At 37.3% G+C, this 17,819-nt stretch overlaps 1 protein-coding gene across 3 annotated transcripts in view; it reads left to right on the top strand.

Moving 5' to 3' along the window:
• The window catches only part of GALNT1 (polypeptide N-acetylgalactosaminyltransferase 1), a 90,619-nt gene that overhangs the window by 29,916 nt on the left and 42,884 nt on the right, over positions 1 to 17,819 (top strand). For all 3 annotated transcript variants that reach the window (XM_065052818.1, XM_065052820.1, XM_065052819.1), the window contains one exon: positions 14,973 to 15,204. In XM_065052818.1, coding sequence (XP_064908890.1) covers positions 15,066 to 15,204 — 139 coding nt within the window. In that variant the 5' untranslated portion in view covers positions 14,973 to 15,065. The remainder of the gene's footprint in view (positions 1 to 14,972; positions 15,205 to 17,819) is intronic.

Raw genomic sequence — 17,819 nt, 5'->3', positions numbered from 1 at the left:
TGGATTTTTTTGTCCTTTTTAGTCCTTTTTAGTTGTGTGGGGTTTTTTTGTTTTGTTTTGTTTTTTCCTATATATAATCATAGTATTGTGCAATTGAAATTTATTCTGCTGGCTGGCCATATATTGCCTTGTTTTTCCCATCACATTTCTGCCAGTCTTTCATGACTATTAAGTTGTGCTTTTTGGACTCTTTTTGGTGTACCGATCTAACTTTTTCATGTATTTGTATTTTCTGGGGACTTCTACTGTAAAAATGGTTTCATTGGTTTGTATTAGGACTGGCACATGACCTGGGTGGGTCAAATTGAGTTTTTTCCCCACCACCTGATGGAATGTGGAAGCTCTGCTTGCTGATAACTTATAATAAGCTAGGTGTATGTCCATGGTCAACTACGATTCCTATGCTTAGGTCCATCATTTATAACTGTCTGCTTTTACAGTTACAGAAAGACATATTTGTTGGATAGATGAATACTGTGTGCTTAAGGCTTTTTTGAATCATACAGGCAGCTGATTATTTCTTAGACAGGTGGGGTTTTAACTATTACTTCTCCTCTTTCCTCTTCCTTTTCTTAAATAGTCTTGATTGCTGCAGCAACAGAAGATCACTTTTTCGGCTTGTCTCTGCTTCACCTGTTGTCTGCATTATTGTTTGCTTGGTAGCAACCTAGGAGATGTAGACGTAATAACAGTGGGGGAAGGAGGGTGCATCTGGTGCACAGAACAGAATTGGTCCGAGTTGCTGCCTGCCTGAGAGCTAAGGAGAGTTTCCCTGCTTGAATATCCAAGGAAAAAGTGCATTGGAAAGGAAAAGGAGAGTAGATGTCTGTTGTGAGAATGTCCCAAAATGTGAAACTAGCCTTTCAACATTTCAAAGTAGACAGTACTGATACTTCTGTAAATTCTCTTGTATTGTTAGTCATCTCTAGCTCACTCGAAGTCTGAACTCCAGAGTTTAAGCTCTGGTCTTGTGGAAATATCAGTATCAGTGCTGGAGACCAAGATGCCATGGGTACAAAGAAAGTATCCTATCCTTTAGTCTGGAAGTGGAGCCATTGCTGTATTGGGCTGTTTGCAAAATACTGTAGCAAATTCTCCCTTTCCATTTCTTCTTTCTTTGTCCTGTCTTGAAAATGATTCCAAATTCTTTTATTCTGGTTTATCTCTCTGAAGTAGAACCCAAAATGTAAGCATTGTCTACCTTAGAAATAGATTTTTACATGGACAAATTTATGGATAGTTGAAGAAAATCTCATGGTAGTTCTTTTTATACCATATGTACACTCATATGGGTTGACTATGGAAATACAGAACTTAAAGCATGGCATTTCTCAAGCTTATTTTGTCAGGGATATCTGGGAAGACAGAATTAAGCAAAACTAAATTTAAAACAATTGAGTATAAGAAAGAGGGAAAATGAAAGATGGATGTGAAGAATCTTATCCTTAATGCAATACTGTATTAATACGAAATAGTTGTTAGCAGCCAAAGTTACCTGCTGAGCAGACAGCTCTATGATGTGAAAACAAACTTCATGTGTCATGAAATTGGACAATGCTAGCTTGCCTTTTTGTTTGTTTGTTTTTGTACCTGATCAGCCTTTTCTTTCTAGTGAAAAAGAAGCAAACATATATTCTGATTTTTTGGGGGGTTGCTTTTCTTTTTTTGATAGAGATCTGATGTTTTCTCTGTATTTCAAAAAGTGTTTAGTCTTGAAAAACTGCTGAGCTACTTTTGGTTAGAATTTTTGTGTTTCCTTAGGCATGGTGGGTTGTGGTTTTTTGTTGTTGTTGGGATTTTGTGTGTGTGGTGGGTGTTTTTGTTTATATATATATATATATATATATATATATATATATATATATATAAAACTATCTGCAGCATCTTTGTTAAAGGTGTGTCAAGCAAAACTTGTTAACAAAACCTTTGAGTTCTTTACCTTTTTTTTTTTTTTTTTACTGGAGACAATATAGCCCACCATGTGTTAAATGATTGTCATCCTTATTTTGTCAAATTTTGTCAAATTATATTTCCTAATTCTTTAAGTCTTCATGTTCAGTCACATGCATTATCCTATTCAGCAGTTTTTCACTTGATATCTGCCTGTATTTGATTTGTCAGCAGGTTCTGCAGTTACTACAGGCAGAATTCAGCCAGCTTCTGTAGAATAAACACCATGTGGCCCCAGCACATACCATCAGTTTTTCTTTAAGTGTATTGTTTTCAAAGCTTTTCTTCTAGAACGCTTCTAATTTTTGTAATATTTTCCACATATATTGAAGGCAGAGAGAAAATGCTCTTTGAGTGTATTTATTTAGTAGTTATTCAAGTTCCCATTCTGAATTTTTAATCTGCAACAGAGAGTTTTCAGGATTAGAGGTTTCTGCAGTTACTCACATAAGGAGTTTACTGTATTTGCCCTACGTTTCCAGAAATCTCCTTTATAATCTTTTTTTTTTTCCTAATTAGCCAGTTCTGTTTTTCTTTAATTCGAATTCTTGCCCATTAGTGATTCATCCTTAATGATGATTATTTGCCTATGTAATTTTGTGCTGTCTTTAAAAGTGTTTGAGGAATTAATGAACAATTTTATTCCACTCTAACTTTTGGCTTTGATACATATCTAAATAATAATCAGAAGCTTTATGGAGATTGGATGTTTTGAAACATTTGAGGCTTACCTTGCAAGATTTAACAGTTTCTCCTAATATGAGGAAATATCAAAAATGGTTTTATAAAAGATTTATTCACTTGACTGTTCATAGTCTGCTTAGGTCTTTCTCTATGAAAAATATGTAACTAACTTGGTGATGGTGAATTCTTCTGACCTTTAAGTAGTCAAAAATTTCTCGTTGAAATTTGTGATACTTCAATACTGACATCTGAGTTGCTAGTTTTCTTCGCTTCTATCTTAAGGCCAGAGCAGAGAGTAAATTCCAAACCCCTTTGTCTGTATCCATCAGTGTTTTCAGGAAGAATCTGCTTATTTCTGCAAAATACTTCAAAAGCAAATGCAACCTGATGTTTGTAACTGTTGACATGTGCAGACTGAAGAAAGTATCACCTGCAGAAAATTCTGTTGGGTATTTGACACATTTGTATGAAGAGTGATCTATTGATAAGGATAGTATTCATTTTAGTTCAGTCTCAGCTGGTAAAAAAACTGAGTTTGCAGTTTGACATTTTAATGTAGAACTTTAAAAAAAAATTTGAAGTAAATCTGATTTTCTGGACTATGCAGAAACATAATAAGGGAAGATGAAAAATATGAGCATTGAGAATATGGAACAGCTTACTTTGTTTTTACTTCCATATAGTCTAATCTAGTGCATATGATTTTTTTAAACAGAATGATCGCAATAGTAAATCTGTTTATCTTCAGCAGGAATTTTAACTTTAGAAGAAGTCACGTAGGTTGGTCTGTTCTGCTTATAGCTTATTCATCTTGCACCTGTCAGATGATTTAAACTAGTCTGTGGAATGTGTGACTTTTTGATTATTAGAAATTCTTGACTGACTGTATGCATTTGGTCTTAGTGAACATATGTCTTGTAAGGTCAAGTGATGCTGCTTTTTGGCTGGAAGCCTTCATGCTTTGTTACATCATGTCACAAGCCTGAGTATCTAAAATATGTGGAAGTGTTTACAGGTTTTTGTTGCAGACAACAAATAGTATAGTAATAGCCTAATCTCTACTACTGTGGCACTATCCCTTGTAATATAAATTTTGGGTAGTTCAGATTTTATTTCTTAGAAGAGCCTTGGAACCAGCATTTAGCTCTTATAGGGAAGCTTAAATTACTTAATTAAAAAAAAAGTTTTGTCTGAGTAATGGTGAGCTTGCAAGATCTGTAGCTCACACGGCAGAATGGTTTTTCTTCAGGAAATGGAGATTTTCACCTAGAACACCTATACCAACGAGACCTGGATTTTCCTCTTCCAGTCCTGTAGTGCTGGGATTGAAAGACCAGCCAGCACACAGCTCTTCAGGGATTTATTGAAGATCCAAGTCAGTTTATAGCTCTGGGGTGCTGGTTGACAGGAGCGTTGCTGTACTGAAAAGCTAAGTGCTGGGTCACCAGCTGTGAATCTTCCAGAAAGAAAAACGAAAGAAAATCCCACCGCAGGCCTCTGTGAAGGATAGCAGAGGCTCAAACACGTCTTACTGCTGCATCTTCAGGCATTAATTATCGTACGTTGGGGATTTATGAGCTTGGTGCATTGCTAGCACTGACATTAAAATCCTCTCTTGCTGCTGTTAATAAGAAAAGCTCTTCACTCATGAATTGCTCATTGTTTTCATGATGCCTCTGGTACTCACTGAGGAAAATACTGTCTGTATTCTCTCACTGCCTGTTACTCCAAGTCAAGTACACTCAGTAGCCCTCTTGGAGCGTGCAAGTGAAGTAGCTGTGGCTTGGAAGAGGAATGTTTGCTCCGTGTCAGCATCTGAGGTGTCAGTAGCCCAATTTGAGACTGCAGTTTTTTCGGGAAAAGAAATAACTGTCGGCTTATAAATCTGCTTTCCTGAAAGGATTGTCTATTGTGTAGTTGTCAGGAGAGGCAATATCTGCTGTTCAATGTAAGAAGGAAAAGGTTTGAATAATGGTGGTTTGAACTCACCTGCTGCTACTGTAATACCTGAGAACTGAATGCCTATGCAAAAACTTACTGCTGTTAGCTTCAAGGTGCTATATATATATGTATATGTATCTATCTGTGTATCCATTTTGTTATATGTTGTAATTAAATTGAACTAATGATATACACCTAATATTTGAATCAGTACTGTAAGAAGATGTATAGGCGTTTTTGTGTAGGATTTGCAATATTCAATAATATATACTGATTGTTCACTGGGCATAATAGAAGCATATTTTAAATCTCAAAGCAGTTGAGAGAACAGAAATGTGTGAGGGATCCCTGAATAAATCTGTCTGGTTTTAGATAATTTTCATTAAACCTGGAGAACAGACAGAAAAATGAAATGGTTGCCTCAGTCATTTGAAAGCTACTTTAAAGTCATGGAATAGGAGTCAAGTGAATCTCATCTTTTGATATATTGACAGCAGTAGTCTTTGTACTCTTATTGTATTCTTGGTTCCTAAATTTTAGCTATCCTCTTGAGCTCTTTGTAATATTTACAGCGGTATTCTGATAGGGAATGTTTTGTCTCCCTCCTGGATCTATTTATTCTTCTTCATGTATAGCAAAAAATGTTGCAAAAAGGAATGTAAAACCAAAATCTGTGGAGTAAATTGGTTTTGATCTTTTGTTATTTGATTAAAATATTTTTCATTTGGTCCTTTGAAACCTTCCCCATTGCATTTTCTTCCTTCAAGCAAGATAGGGCTTTCTTAAAGTCAGTCTAAAAAGTATTTGCTATGGTTGGGGTAAAGAAGTAACATAACAGAGCCTTTCAAAGATTTTAATTTGAGGAGTTCTGTAAATAATCCTTTATTTTCTTTTCAAAAACAATCTATTGGGAGAATTTGGGTTTAGGGGAATCTGTGAGTGTGGATTTTTTTTTTCTTCTCCTGAAAGACCAACTTAAAAACAACTCCTGCGTACCTGCCCAACTCAGAGCTGGTGTGGAGGGGTTTTATGACAAAGGTCTGGCATCTGCATTTGCTTCTGGAAGCGATTAATTTAGGCCTTTGTGTTGTTTGCTCCTGTATAAATTCCAGGCTGGAAGACTGGGAGTAGAAAGGATCACTTGGATCACTGTGTCCAGGCCCCTGCAGTGGACTCTTACAAATCCCCAGGGTTCTGCTTTGAAACATCTTGTTTGCTACTACATAGCTCTCCCTCTGCCCTTCCCTTGTGTCATAGTGGTGTGTCATACAATCGTTTCTGGTTTTATACCTAGGGAAGATACTTAAATGATGCATTCAAAAATCTCATTGGCCTTTTATCTATGACTGGATGACAGTGGCAGCTCAGAGTGTCACCCTTCTGAGCATTTGCTCTATTGAAACTCTTCGGCTGACAGCAAAGTTATATAGTCCATTGCATACTGTTGTGCGTATTCTATTGTGTCATGTTGATCTTGTTATTCCAGTTCACAAAACCATCTGTATTTCTATCCTATCACTTGTTACTTTTTAATGGCAACAGGTCTCAAGATTGCCAATCTAGATCTAGCACCAAGATTACTAAAGCAAATAGTTGCCACATTATTGAAGGTGCATTCTTGTCAGCCTACTGAGTTTTTTTCAATAAGTCTTTACAGTCTTTCTTGTAATCATCTCGTTTCTCCACATTATTTTTTTTGTATTAATTCTGATCTCACTTTAAATAAGTTTTCCGTGTCAGAGCTATATTTAAAATGTTTTGCACTATCTGACAGCAGTAACTTTGAAGTCAGTTGGAGATTGAATGAAAATTACACTGTTCTAATTTTATGAAAGTGGTATTGGTACTTATTCAGCTTCTGATCTACTTACATCTCTGATCATTTACTCAGTGTGTTCTAGAAACATTTGCAGTATTTAAATACTATATACTGTATTAATTACTGAACTAACGTATACTATGTTAATGCAGTATTAGCATAATTTATTGTATTAAACTAACTACATGTCTGGATGGCTTGCTGTCCTTCTGAATTACATTTATGCCTGTTTCAGGTAGTATATGTAGTAAATTACTAGACCTGTCTGCTATCATGCTTTGAAGTTTCACATGGCAGATCTTTCTGGGCCCTACAGAAGGGATCGTACTGGCCATCCTGTTTTTACCAGAGTAGGTAATCTTAGTTGGTTTTATTTTGTCTTGGGTTAGATCATTTCCATTTCCTTGTCCCTCCTGCAATTGTTTTTCACATATTTAATCTTTGTTAAAGGGGGGTAAACTATATTTCTAGGATAATTAACGTTGGGTCCATACTAAGTAGTTATTAATCTGCAAATTATAATTTTTATTTGAATAGTGCTAATTAGGAAGAGAATCAGGAAGGATTGCGAAGTAGTGGGAATTCCTTGAAAGTAATGACCAAATGCTTGGTAGATTTCTTGGAAAGTTTTGCGGAGACTTTATCAAGATAATATATGCTGTTTACAAACTCATTGGAGAAACTGTTAAGTACTCTAATTTGCAAAATTAACTACAATCATTTAACTTTTGGAAACAGTTTTTAAGATTTTTCTGAAAAACATAGGCACCAAAATAACAGTGTCTTTTAGTTTTCTTGCAGTAGCTGGAAGAAGAGCTTGCTTTTGAAAGCATTTCTACACAGTTTGGAAATGTTATTTCCTTACTATGTATCTTAGAAGTAATTAGAATTAATCATAAAAGTTTAAAGGTTAAGTAAAGACTATGTAGGTAAGTAAATCAGTAGAATCAGAGGTTCAAGTGCATAGTGACTTAGTTCCATACAGTTATAAACAGTTTGACAAAACTGTGGGTGGAGTATGTACCTGTTGTTCCATTGTTGGCATTGCTTTTCTGTGTGATGAGCCAGATTTTCATCTCACGAGAGCTTCCACTTTTGTAAGTGTATTTATGCATTCTAGTTTAACTCTAGTAAAGCCTTTAGGAACTCATAACTTCTGTTTTTCTGTATTAAGTTTATCCTTGTCTTTTCAAGTATAGTCAGCTACTCCTATGTTTCTATTTTATTCTTCCTTCATTCCAAGTTCTACCAGTTTTAGAAACATAATTGATAGGGTTTTTTTCAAATGGTCAATTTAAAACATTGACTTCTGAATTGAAAATTAGCTTCTGATGGATTGAAAGTGTAGTCTTTCTGCACAGAGCAAGAAAAATAGAAATTGATTTTACTGACCCACATTTCTCAGATTTTTCTGAAGAGTAGGTTTACATTTATTGAATTGTTCTCATACTGCTTCAAACTAGAATGAACTGTTTTCTCTCATCATTTCTTCAGAACTTCCTGTTGCTGGATTATACTGAACAGGTGCCTTTTGAATACTGAAACCTTTCAAAATCTGTCACACAAGTGTAGCTCCATGAAGAGTACTACTCTATGTTAACTTCCAAGCAGAAGAGAGTACTGGCATCCTCAAACTTCTGGATATTTTTTTGCCTGGTGAAGTTTACCAGATGTGTCTATGTTTCGGTGAAGATGACATACCATACACCTGTTTTCCACAGATTGACCTTATGATTAGAATGTTTTTTAGAATGCTTTTTACAACATTGAAACTAGGTAAGACTTTGTTTATCCTCAAACTGACCTATTTACTGAAGAGCTGATGGTGATGAGCTTCCTGGAAGCAAGTACTAAAAACAATTTAACAGAGCGTGGGCCAGTAAAAACACAAAAAAACATACCAGCAGAGTAGCAAAAGTGGTTCTGAAACCTGAGTTTAGTGCTGGCATCACTTCTGTTTTCAAATATAGACATACTTAACTGGATAAGCCTCATTAATAGTTCAGATGTATGGAGTTTTAAGCAATGCTTATATTGACAGCTTGCATTTGCTTCATTTTTTAGGCATTTGCTCAAAAATCCATACATATTTCTAATATGTTACTTTAGAGTATGCCAGCTTCTTCTCCCTCATTACTAAATAGACTGAGAAGCTGAAAATTCAATTTCATGTAGGCCATCAATCTTTCTTTAGATGCTGTTCAGTTAATCACTTCCCATTTGGTTTAAATTGATATTAGTAGTTTAGAAATAGCAAATGTTGTGTCAGGATTTTGATGAGCCCTTTCTTTGTGCCAGCTTCAATCTATTTATATCTGAAGGTTTAGAAGAGAAACTTTACATCAGCTTTGTCTGTTCAGGTGCCACATCTAGTGTAGAATCCTGATTTAGCCAAATAACAGTGATGAAGTCCTTTGTCAAGTCTGTTACGAAGTCATATTGAAGACTGATCACTAGTATAAACAAAAATGAAATTGATCTAAAGATAAAAATGACTGAATGTGTTGTAATGAAAAAATGAAAAAAATAAGTATTCTTTGCCATGCCAACTGTGTTAGTAAAAGGAGGTGGTAAAGTGAAACAATGTACTTTATATGAGAAGTAATTTTAAAGATGACCTTTCCTATAGTGTCAAGTGTGTCATTGATTTTTGTCAGGGGAAAAAAAAATTGCTTGACCTTCAGAAATAATAAGACTTGAACATACCCATTTTTCTTCCTTTCATTTTATTCTTGATAAGTTACAGCCTTCTACTCTTTCAAAGGTGTTTTTAATACTCCTTTTACTTCCATGGCATACAGGTTTTGTTCTCTATTATCCGATATTTTGAAGGGAGAAAAAATACCTGGTTTTGCAAAAATATTCAGTTTTATTACTTTGCTCAGTAGCAGAGGCAATTATTAAACCTATGCATTTTGGTATTATTGCTGTGCTTACTGGACTTGTTTATAGGTGCAGCTGACTTTCTTTGCTGTAAGAATGTACTTCTGTTTCATGTGAAAGTTGCCATCAGACTGCAAAGGTTTCTTTCTGCAGAGCAGCTTCCTATCCTGTTGACACCCAGCCTATACAGATAATCAAGTTATTCCATGCTGAGTACAGGACTTTGTACTTGCATTAGTTGAACTTCTTTAGGCTTTCAACCTGCCTGTTTTTGTAGCTGTTGGATATCCCTTGGACTGGCCACCCATGGCTGTTCCAGGGTATCGTCTCGAGGTATCATCTGCATGTTCCACCCCCAGTTGGGTGTCACCAGCAGCTTTGCTGAGCGTGTATTTAGTCTATCAGCCAGGTTCTCATGAAGACTAACCAGTACCAGCTCCAGTTATGACCTCTGAAGGACACCACTGGTGAATGTCTGTCAGCTGTACTTTGTACTGCTGGTCAAAACCCATAGAGCCAGGTGGTCCAAGGTAAACAACACTCACTGTCCTCCTCTTGTTCATCAAACCGGTCCTCTCCTTAAAGCAGTCTGCCAGGTTGGTCAAGTATGATGTGCTCTTGGTGAATCTGGAGAGTCTTGTTCCCAGCTGCCTTTGTTTTTTGTGTGTGTCTGTAGGTTCCTGGAGGATTTGTTCCATAATCTTCACAAGGGTTGAAGTGAGACTGACTAGCAGATGGCTTTCCAGATCCTCTTTTTCCTTCTTGCTGGTAGTTTTGTTTTGTTTTTTTCTAGTCCTGATGCAACACTTAGGATCACCATGACCTTTCAGAGATGATAGAGAATGACCCTGCAGTAAGATAAGTCTGTTCCTTCAGCACCCTCAGATGCCTCCCATCTGGTGCCACGGAGTCGCACACATCCTAGTGTCTTAAGAGGTCCCTGACTCAATCTGTCTGTACTGCACATTGATGTTTACTCCCACAGACTCTGCCAGTAGACTAAAATCTGGGACACTCAAGAGTAAACCTTACCAGTAAAACAAAGAAGGCAAAAAAGTTACCCAGTATTGTAGACTGTTCCACACCTGTTGTTACCAGGTCTGCTGTTCCACTGAGCAGTGGATCTGTGTGATTCTCAGTCTTTCTTTTGTCAGAATCTTTATAGTTGCCTTTGGCTTTTTTTTTTTTTTTTTTCTTCCCTTTTTTCCCTGCTCTTGTTTCTTCTGAACTTTAACAGCAGGGTTCCATGCTCAGGATATGTTTTTATATTCCTCCAAAGTAGCTGAGTTTCTACCTTCTGTGTATTTTGCAGAAGTACAAGAGCCTCTTCATGAAACTGCTTGCCTCAGTTTGTCACACAGATTTTGCTCAGCAGCCCTCTTTCCCCAAAGCAGGTCTGTTGGTCCTAGAAGCCTGCCTTTGACACCAGCCAGGTATTGGTAGGCTGTCTCCCACTGGAGCAATTAAGGAGAGCAGTATCTGGGTCCCATGCCTGTTGCCCTCTACCCTCCTGGGCTCTGCAGTCATTGCTTATGTGCTCAGGTTCATACCTGGCAGTATCATCAGTTCATACATGGATGGATAGCCAAGGGTTGGCTGTCTAAGAGCTGAACTCGGGAAGACTCATCAATCTTTCAGCAGCATCCCAGATAGTATAACTGTTTTGAAAATGCACATCTGCAGGCTTTCCTTCTGTTGCCACAAGTCACTGATTTCCTGGATCTGTCCATCACCCAGCTACCATCTTGGGAGTCTCCATCCACCTATTCCTTGAGTGCAGTGCCTAGCTGTTTCTTCTTCCTCACCTCATGGGGCTTAGGTTTGTGATGCTGCGAGGTCTCTATGAAGACCCATTTAACTACTCTTCATTGTTGCTCATGGTGTGCCAGTCTGCCCACTTTGCCCTGCAGCCCCTTCCACTGAAGAACCAATGCTTCAAGCAGAGCACCCCTCTTGTGCATGAGGCCACCACTACCCATCCAGCACCAGAAAGAGGTGCCTAGCATTTCTTACAGCCCAAGCCCTGGGTGGTGAAGTCTTCTTCCAGAGCTCTGAGTCAAGACTGGTATGCAGAGGGCAGTTACTTCAGCAGAGTTTCTAGGCCCCTTTGCTTCACTGCTCTACTGCCTGAATTCTGCTGGTAAGCATACAGTGGAAGTGCTGTCCTAAAACCAGTGGTAAAATTACAGTGTAATTCATGAGATGGTAAACTGCCCAAGGGAGTGAGAGCCTTTGTGTAAAGGTAGAGGGAAGGGCCTTATTGGTGGTAACCACTGTGAGTTGAACTTTTGCATTGCTGTCTCTTAATCACTTCCCTGAACTGGCAGCGGATTCAAAGCATTCACAAAGTGTCTCTTTGACATTTCACTGAACTCTCAAAGGAATTTTCTTTCATTAGAGGCAGATATAGTGCCAGCCTGTGCATTTTAAAACACTTGATATAGTTGGTATTTTTATGGACAGAAAGTCTAGATTACAATTCTCCTGGTGTTTTGTTAATTTGAGGACCCCTAAGTACTGTGCTCCTGTGTGTTTTACTCTTTCTTTTATAGCCTAATATCTCACAGGTCTGAACTTCAAGAAATATGAGATTATTGACAGCTGGCTGAACACGAGCCAGCAGTGTGCCCAGGTGGCCAGAAAGGCCAACAGCGTCCTGGCTTGTATCAGAAATAGCGTGGCCAGCGGGACCACAGAAGTGATCATTCCACTGTGCTCAGTATTGGTGAGGCTGCACCATGAATACAGTTTCGGGGCCCTCATCAGAAGAAGGACACTGAGGTGCTGGAGAGAGTTCAGAGAAGGGCAATGGAGCTGGTGAGGGGCCTGGAGCACAAATCTGATGAGGAGCAGCTGAGGGAACTGGAGCTGTTTAGTCTGGAGAAAAGGAGGCTGAGGAGAGACATGATCACTGTCTACAACTATCTGAAGGGAGGTTGTAGCATGGAGGTTGTTGGTCTCTTCTCCCAAGTAGCAAGTGATAGGACGAGAGGAAATGGCCTCAAGTTGCACCAGGAGAGGTTTAGATTGGATATTAGGAAAAAATTCTTCATGGAAAGGGTGGCCGGGCATTAGAACAGGCTGCCCAGGGAAGTGGTGCAGTCGCCATCCCTGGAGGTGTTTAAAAAAGGTGTTTAGACAAGGTTGTTAGGGACATGATTTAGTGCTAAATTTAAGTTAGGTTGTGGTTTGACTCAGTGGTCCTGAGCATCTCTTCCAACTGGAATGATTCTACAAGAATTTATTTAGTTTTCTTTTAAATTAACACTTGTTTAAGTACAAGCAGAAGGTCGTGGTATGACTTGATTCTTTGCCGAATCGTTTCTGTGGTGTCCTGAATTAGAACAAAAGAAGAAACCTATTGTATGGAGAGTTTAAGTACAGTTGTACTGTGTCAGACAAATTTTGTCTGTATACAGTATTTGTTTCTTCCAGTGGTTGATAGTGTATATCTAGGGAAGAGAATAGGGGAAATTGTAATAATACTTCCTTGTGGTCCGTGGAGTGACTTGGTGGTCACAGTCAGGGACTGCCTGAAGGAGCGAGGACTTGGTATTTAATAGCTAATGAATAGACCTACAGCACTGCTGGTGTACTGTGGTAGGCTGTTCCCCTCCATAAGTACACATTGTGGGGAATACATTCCTTTTGTTTTTTAACCTGCTGGCTGATTTAGGTTACATGTTTTCCAGCCAGGAAGAATGCTGCTGTCTTCACTCACATCTTATAATGAAGCTATCCCTTGTTGTCTTTATTCTTTTTGTCCTTTCTAAACTCTGTGTTCTTTCTGAAATGACAAGGGTGAATGTTCATAGAGCGCTCAAGATGAGAAGGCAGATACTGTGTAATGGCATAGTGATAGTTTGGTTTGTGTTCTTCTCTTAGTAGTCTGTAATAAATTATTTTTCTTTCACTGCTGCTGATCACCAAGCTGATGGTTTTATGGCGCTTTGTAGTGCAACTCCAGGATCCAGAGTTCAAGACCATCCTTGTGTCTGTTGGAAACAAACAAACTACCCCTAGGTTTTTTCTTAACATATCTCACTTAATGATTCACTGTGGTAATTTCATCTGCTATTTTATCATCAAGTTGTTAATTACAGATACTTATGCAGTTCTTAATTTTATATAGTTGTCCCTGTACACAAAAACTATATAGATGCAAGCTGAGGTCGTCTTGAACAAAGCACTTTCTTGGCATTTGATGTGTACCTATGCAGGAAGCAGAGGGATACACATACACCCTTCCAGTTATGCGCAAGTGTGTGGCTACAGGCTCCTATGTTGTTCTTCCATCCAAACTGATGCCACTTAGTTGTATTGGAATGCATGGAGACATCAATGTCTCTTCTGCTAATAAGAAGTAAGATGTATTCAGAAGAGGCAATATCATAGTACTTTCTCTTAAGAAGAGAGAAGGAAGACAGGGATCAAATTATGACGATGAAATACTAAAGAAAGAGTAGTCTTAGAGATACAGGGTTCTTTTGTGAGGATTTTGCATAATCATGTCTTACAATTAAAGTTCTTCCCAGTAGATTCTTCAGTTTAGGCTGAAAGTATGTGAGAGAAACGACGTGTGTGTCAGTTTTAAAATTCTAGTGTGTTTTTGAAGTCTTATTTTCCTTTTCTTTTTTTTTAAATAAGTAGTTAAGAATATCTGTAGTTCTGGTTTTAACTTAGTAAGCTATTCCCACTGGGAAATACTTTGGTAATACTTTAAAATACATCAGTACTGGTGGGGAACCTGTTGTTGGAAAAAAAAAAAAAAAAAAAAAAAAAAAAATATATATATATATATATATATATATATATGTATAAAGTAGTATAAGCAAACAAGTGCAAAGGTGTTCTTGATTCTACCCTACACAATTGTCAGTCATGGAAATAAGCAGTCCTTGTAGTAAAATTTCCTTGTAATCTGAGTAGGCCAAAAGAGAATTTCAAAGGTTAGTGTTCTAAAATGTTAATGTATACATGTTGAAAAACATATGAAAGTTTGCTCTGTAATCAAACATTAAAGTGTACTTTAAGCATCGAATGGTTAATTGATACCTTTAGCTTTGAATGTCTAGAAAGGGATCACAGTGACTTGTTCATACTTTCTTCACATTGCCTACGGTTTACCTACCAAAAGGGATGTTTATTTTTGGTTCGCTGAAAGCAAAGCATTTTTCTCTGTGGCCAAGCTGTAATGTGCCATTGGACTTCTATATAAAATACAGGCATTTGTAGATCAGCATTCATAGTGATGGGCCCAAGAAGTCAGTGTGTGCTACACAGCAGGAGCATGAGGAATATTAGCCATGGGCTTCATGCAGCACAGATTGATACCTTGCTTCCTGAGACGTTCCTGCTTTTCATTCATTGAGCTTGTTCTGATCTGCAGAGGTTCCAGAGAATGCCTTTTAATTTCCTTAAATGCGCATACCCTCTTCTCTAGCAGCTCTACTCTGTTTTGGTCACTTGAAGTTTCCAATGATGACTGTTGACGTGGTAAAAGACTGGAGTAATGCTGCTTTAATATAACCTGCTCCCTAAATCTCTTTGGAGTGCCTAAAGCATTCATTTTGATACATAGAGCATTTGGTAAATAAATCATTACCTCTAAAATGTAGTTAAAAATTCTGCTTTTAGCTCCTGTCCTTAGGTAACTTTTTGTGACTTTTTTCTTTTTTTTTTTTTTTTTTTCCAGATATAGAAGAACGTGGTCTCTCAAACTGGATTAAAGAAACCTGTTGATATTTTTATTTATACTTTTTTATTTTTGTATTTGACTTGAAGTGCCATGAAAAAATTTGCATATTGCAAGGTGGTCCTTGCCACCTCTTTGGTTTGGGTCCTTCTGGATATGTTTCTATTGCTGTACTTCAGTGAATGCAACAGATGTGATGAGATAAAAGAACGAGGCCTGCCCGCTGGAGATGGTAAGTTTTCTGCCTGAGTAATCTTTAAATTGTGCTCATTTAAAATTGCACTTCTTTTAAACATTTATTATTATTTTTTCCCCAACAATATAGCTTTGCATCAGCATTTAGGTATCACAGAATGTCCAATCTTTCTTTAAAGGACTAGGGAATAAGCACATTGCTTGAGCTCTATGTTGCAGACTTAAATGCTTACTTAAGGTGTAGAATTTTAAGCACTGATGTATACAAAAACAAATAATAAAACTGTGCAACAAGCAGTTCAGGAATGTAAGCTATGTTAATCTAAAGCATGTTCTAAGTTTCCACCAGTAAGGAAACAAAGGCACTGTCAGCTTCATTAGACTCGGTGGTAAAACAAACCAAAGCTAACCAACAACCAAATTTACTTATCCCCTACCCCTGAAAAAAAACCCAACAAACCAAAAAACGACACAACACACAAACCAAAACACTCCTTCCAAACAAAGCAACTAACAAAAAAAAGCACAAACAAAAAAAAACCCACAAAAACCAACCAAGCAACCAAAAAAATAAAACCTAAGCCAAAATTTGGCCAGTTACTCTAGCAATAAGGAACAGTGAATGTTGTAATGAAAACAAATTTATGAAAATAACTAGAATAAACTTGGATGTAAAAGTGACAAATATCAGAGCATGTGTATGTGTGTGTGTATGTACACATTGATATCTACATGCAACTGTATGTAACTTTTTATTTGAAGGGAGAGCTGTATTATTCAGTACTAAAGCTCTTCAGGTAAGCTTTCAGTTTTGTTACTGGCATGTTAGTTTTTGGGAACCAGTTTTATGAGCAGAGTGTGGCTTTTCAAAAGCCCGTACCATTCATGTTGCCAACTCTGTTTTAAGGACATCATTGTAGTTGATCACATGGGAGAAAGGGTTGGTGCAGGGAGAATTCCCATCCCTGCAATGTCTCAGTGTGGACATTTAGAACTGCAGGCAGCTGTCACATCCCGTTCATTTGTGAAACATCTAATTTTGTGGTATGGTGTCTCTCCCACCAGAAAGGCTGTGTCTGTATGTTTCGCTGCTGCTGTAGGAAACTTATGCTGTGATGCCCAATGTTAAGTCTAATCAGCCAACTGTACTGGAGATTAATTAATGGATTCTGTCACAAAAAACTTTTTCAGCTATTGACATCTGGTATGGACAAGTTTGACCTGCCTGGGAAATTTTCTGAAATGTTTTAAGAACAGTGTTGCTTTGTTACAGGATAACACTGGGGAGATGTTGGGGCTAAAACCAGGCTGATAAATCTCCAGAAAGAAGAGCAATGTATAGGAATGTCAAATTTCTGTGCTTAGTACCTCAAAACTGTTGTTTCCACAACTGCATTCAAACATTTTAGAGAGGTTTTAGTTACCTGAGCTTTGCAAAAGATATTTAAATTTTCAGCTGCTTGCATTTCATCTTTTGGGTTTCTTTTTCAATAAGTGGAAAATAAAGTGATAAAAAAATGGAGGTTATATAGAAAGTATGTCACTATACGAGCTCAGTCTTTTTTTTTTGGTCTTCAGAAGTTGGGAGGTTTTCTTGAGGATAAAATGATGACTGTTATTGTGGTGTTGAAGAATTGATCCACTGTTTGGATTCCCACAAAGGTTTTAAGCAATACTAAGCCTATAACTTTTGTCAGGCTTCTTTAGGGCTGTCTTGCAAACAGGATTTTTTTTTATATATCAAACTTGATTTGATATATTGATGATGTTGAAAGTTCAGATGACTTTACACATAAAGTCCTTGGGGGCTCCTTCAGGTGAGGGAAAATCTGCAGTTTTTAAAGATTAGTACTTTAATTTTCCCCATGCAACATTATTTTTACTTAATTTGGTAGCTGAGTACAGTCTTCATTCTGGCTTTTCCCTAACCTGTGTGTGTATTAAAATCCTTAATAACTTTTTCATATCTTATTGGCTTGTAAAAAACGAACAAACAATACACAAAAGCAAAGAAACAAAAAAAAAAAAACAGCCAAAAACCAAACCAACCATCAAAATCTTTGTATATAGTTTTGTACAATTATTTTTTTTCTTTTTTTTTTTTTTTTACAGCTGACTTGTAGTAGGGTTTGTGCTGAAATATGTCTGCTAGACGCCATAGTTGTAGTTGACAGTGACACTTCCTTTTAACCTAGTTGCATGCCTGATCTTAAATATTCTCATTTGTTCCAGCAGTGTACCCATTTGGAGTCTATAATGGCTTTTTTTCCCCACTCAGAATGCCTCAAATCTCCTCAGATAACATTGAGGCTATTTTTCTTGTGAAGCTTTTATCAAAATCTGCTTTATCACTTTTTTCCCCTATTAATTTCCATAATTGATTTCATTTTCTTGATTCAGCATAAATTATGTAAGTGTTCTGAATTTAATGTCCTTTTTGTCCATGTCACTCTGGTATATAGCTTCTCTTTGAAATTCATGGAAGAATTCCATGGCAGTTAATTAACCTACTGGATACACAATGAAATTTTTCTGAAGAGTTTGTAAGTTTATTTCAGGCTGTTCTTGCCTAGTTGGAAAAATCCGTCTTCAGATATTTTCAGCAGGATTTTGAGGATAGTTTTGGACAGTCTAGGCTTTCACAAAGTTAGA

This window comes from Columba livia, chromosome 2, assembly GCF_036013475.1.
Source record: "Columba livia isolate bColLiv1 breed racing homer chromosome 2, bColLiv1.pat.W.v2, whole genome shotgun sequence".
NCBI lineage: Eukaryota > Metazoa > Chordata > Aves > Columbiformes > Columbidae > Columba > Columba livia.
This window is presented reverse-complemented; position numbering and strand designations above follow the sequence as displayed.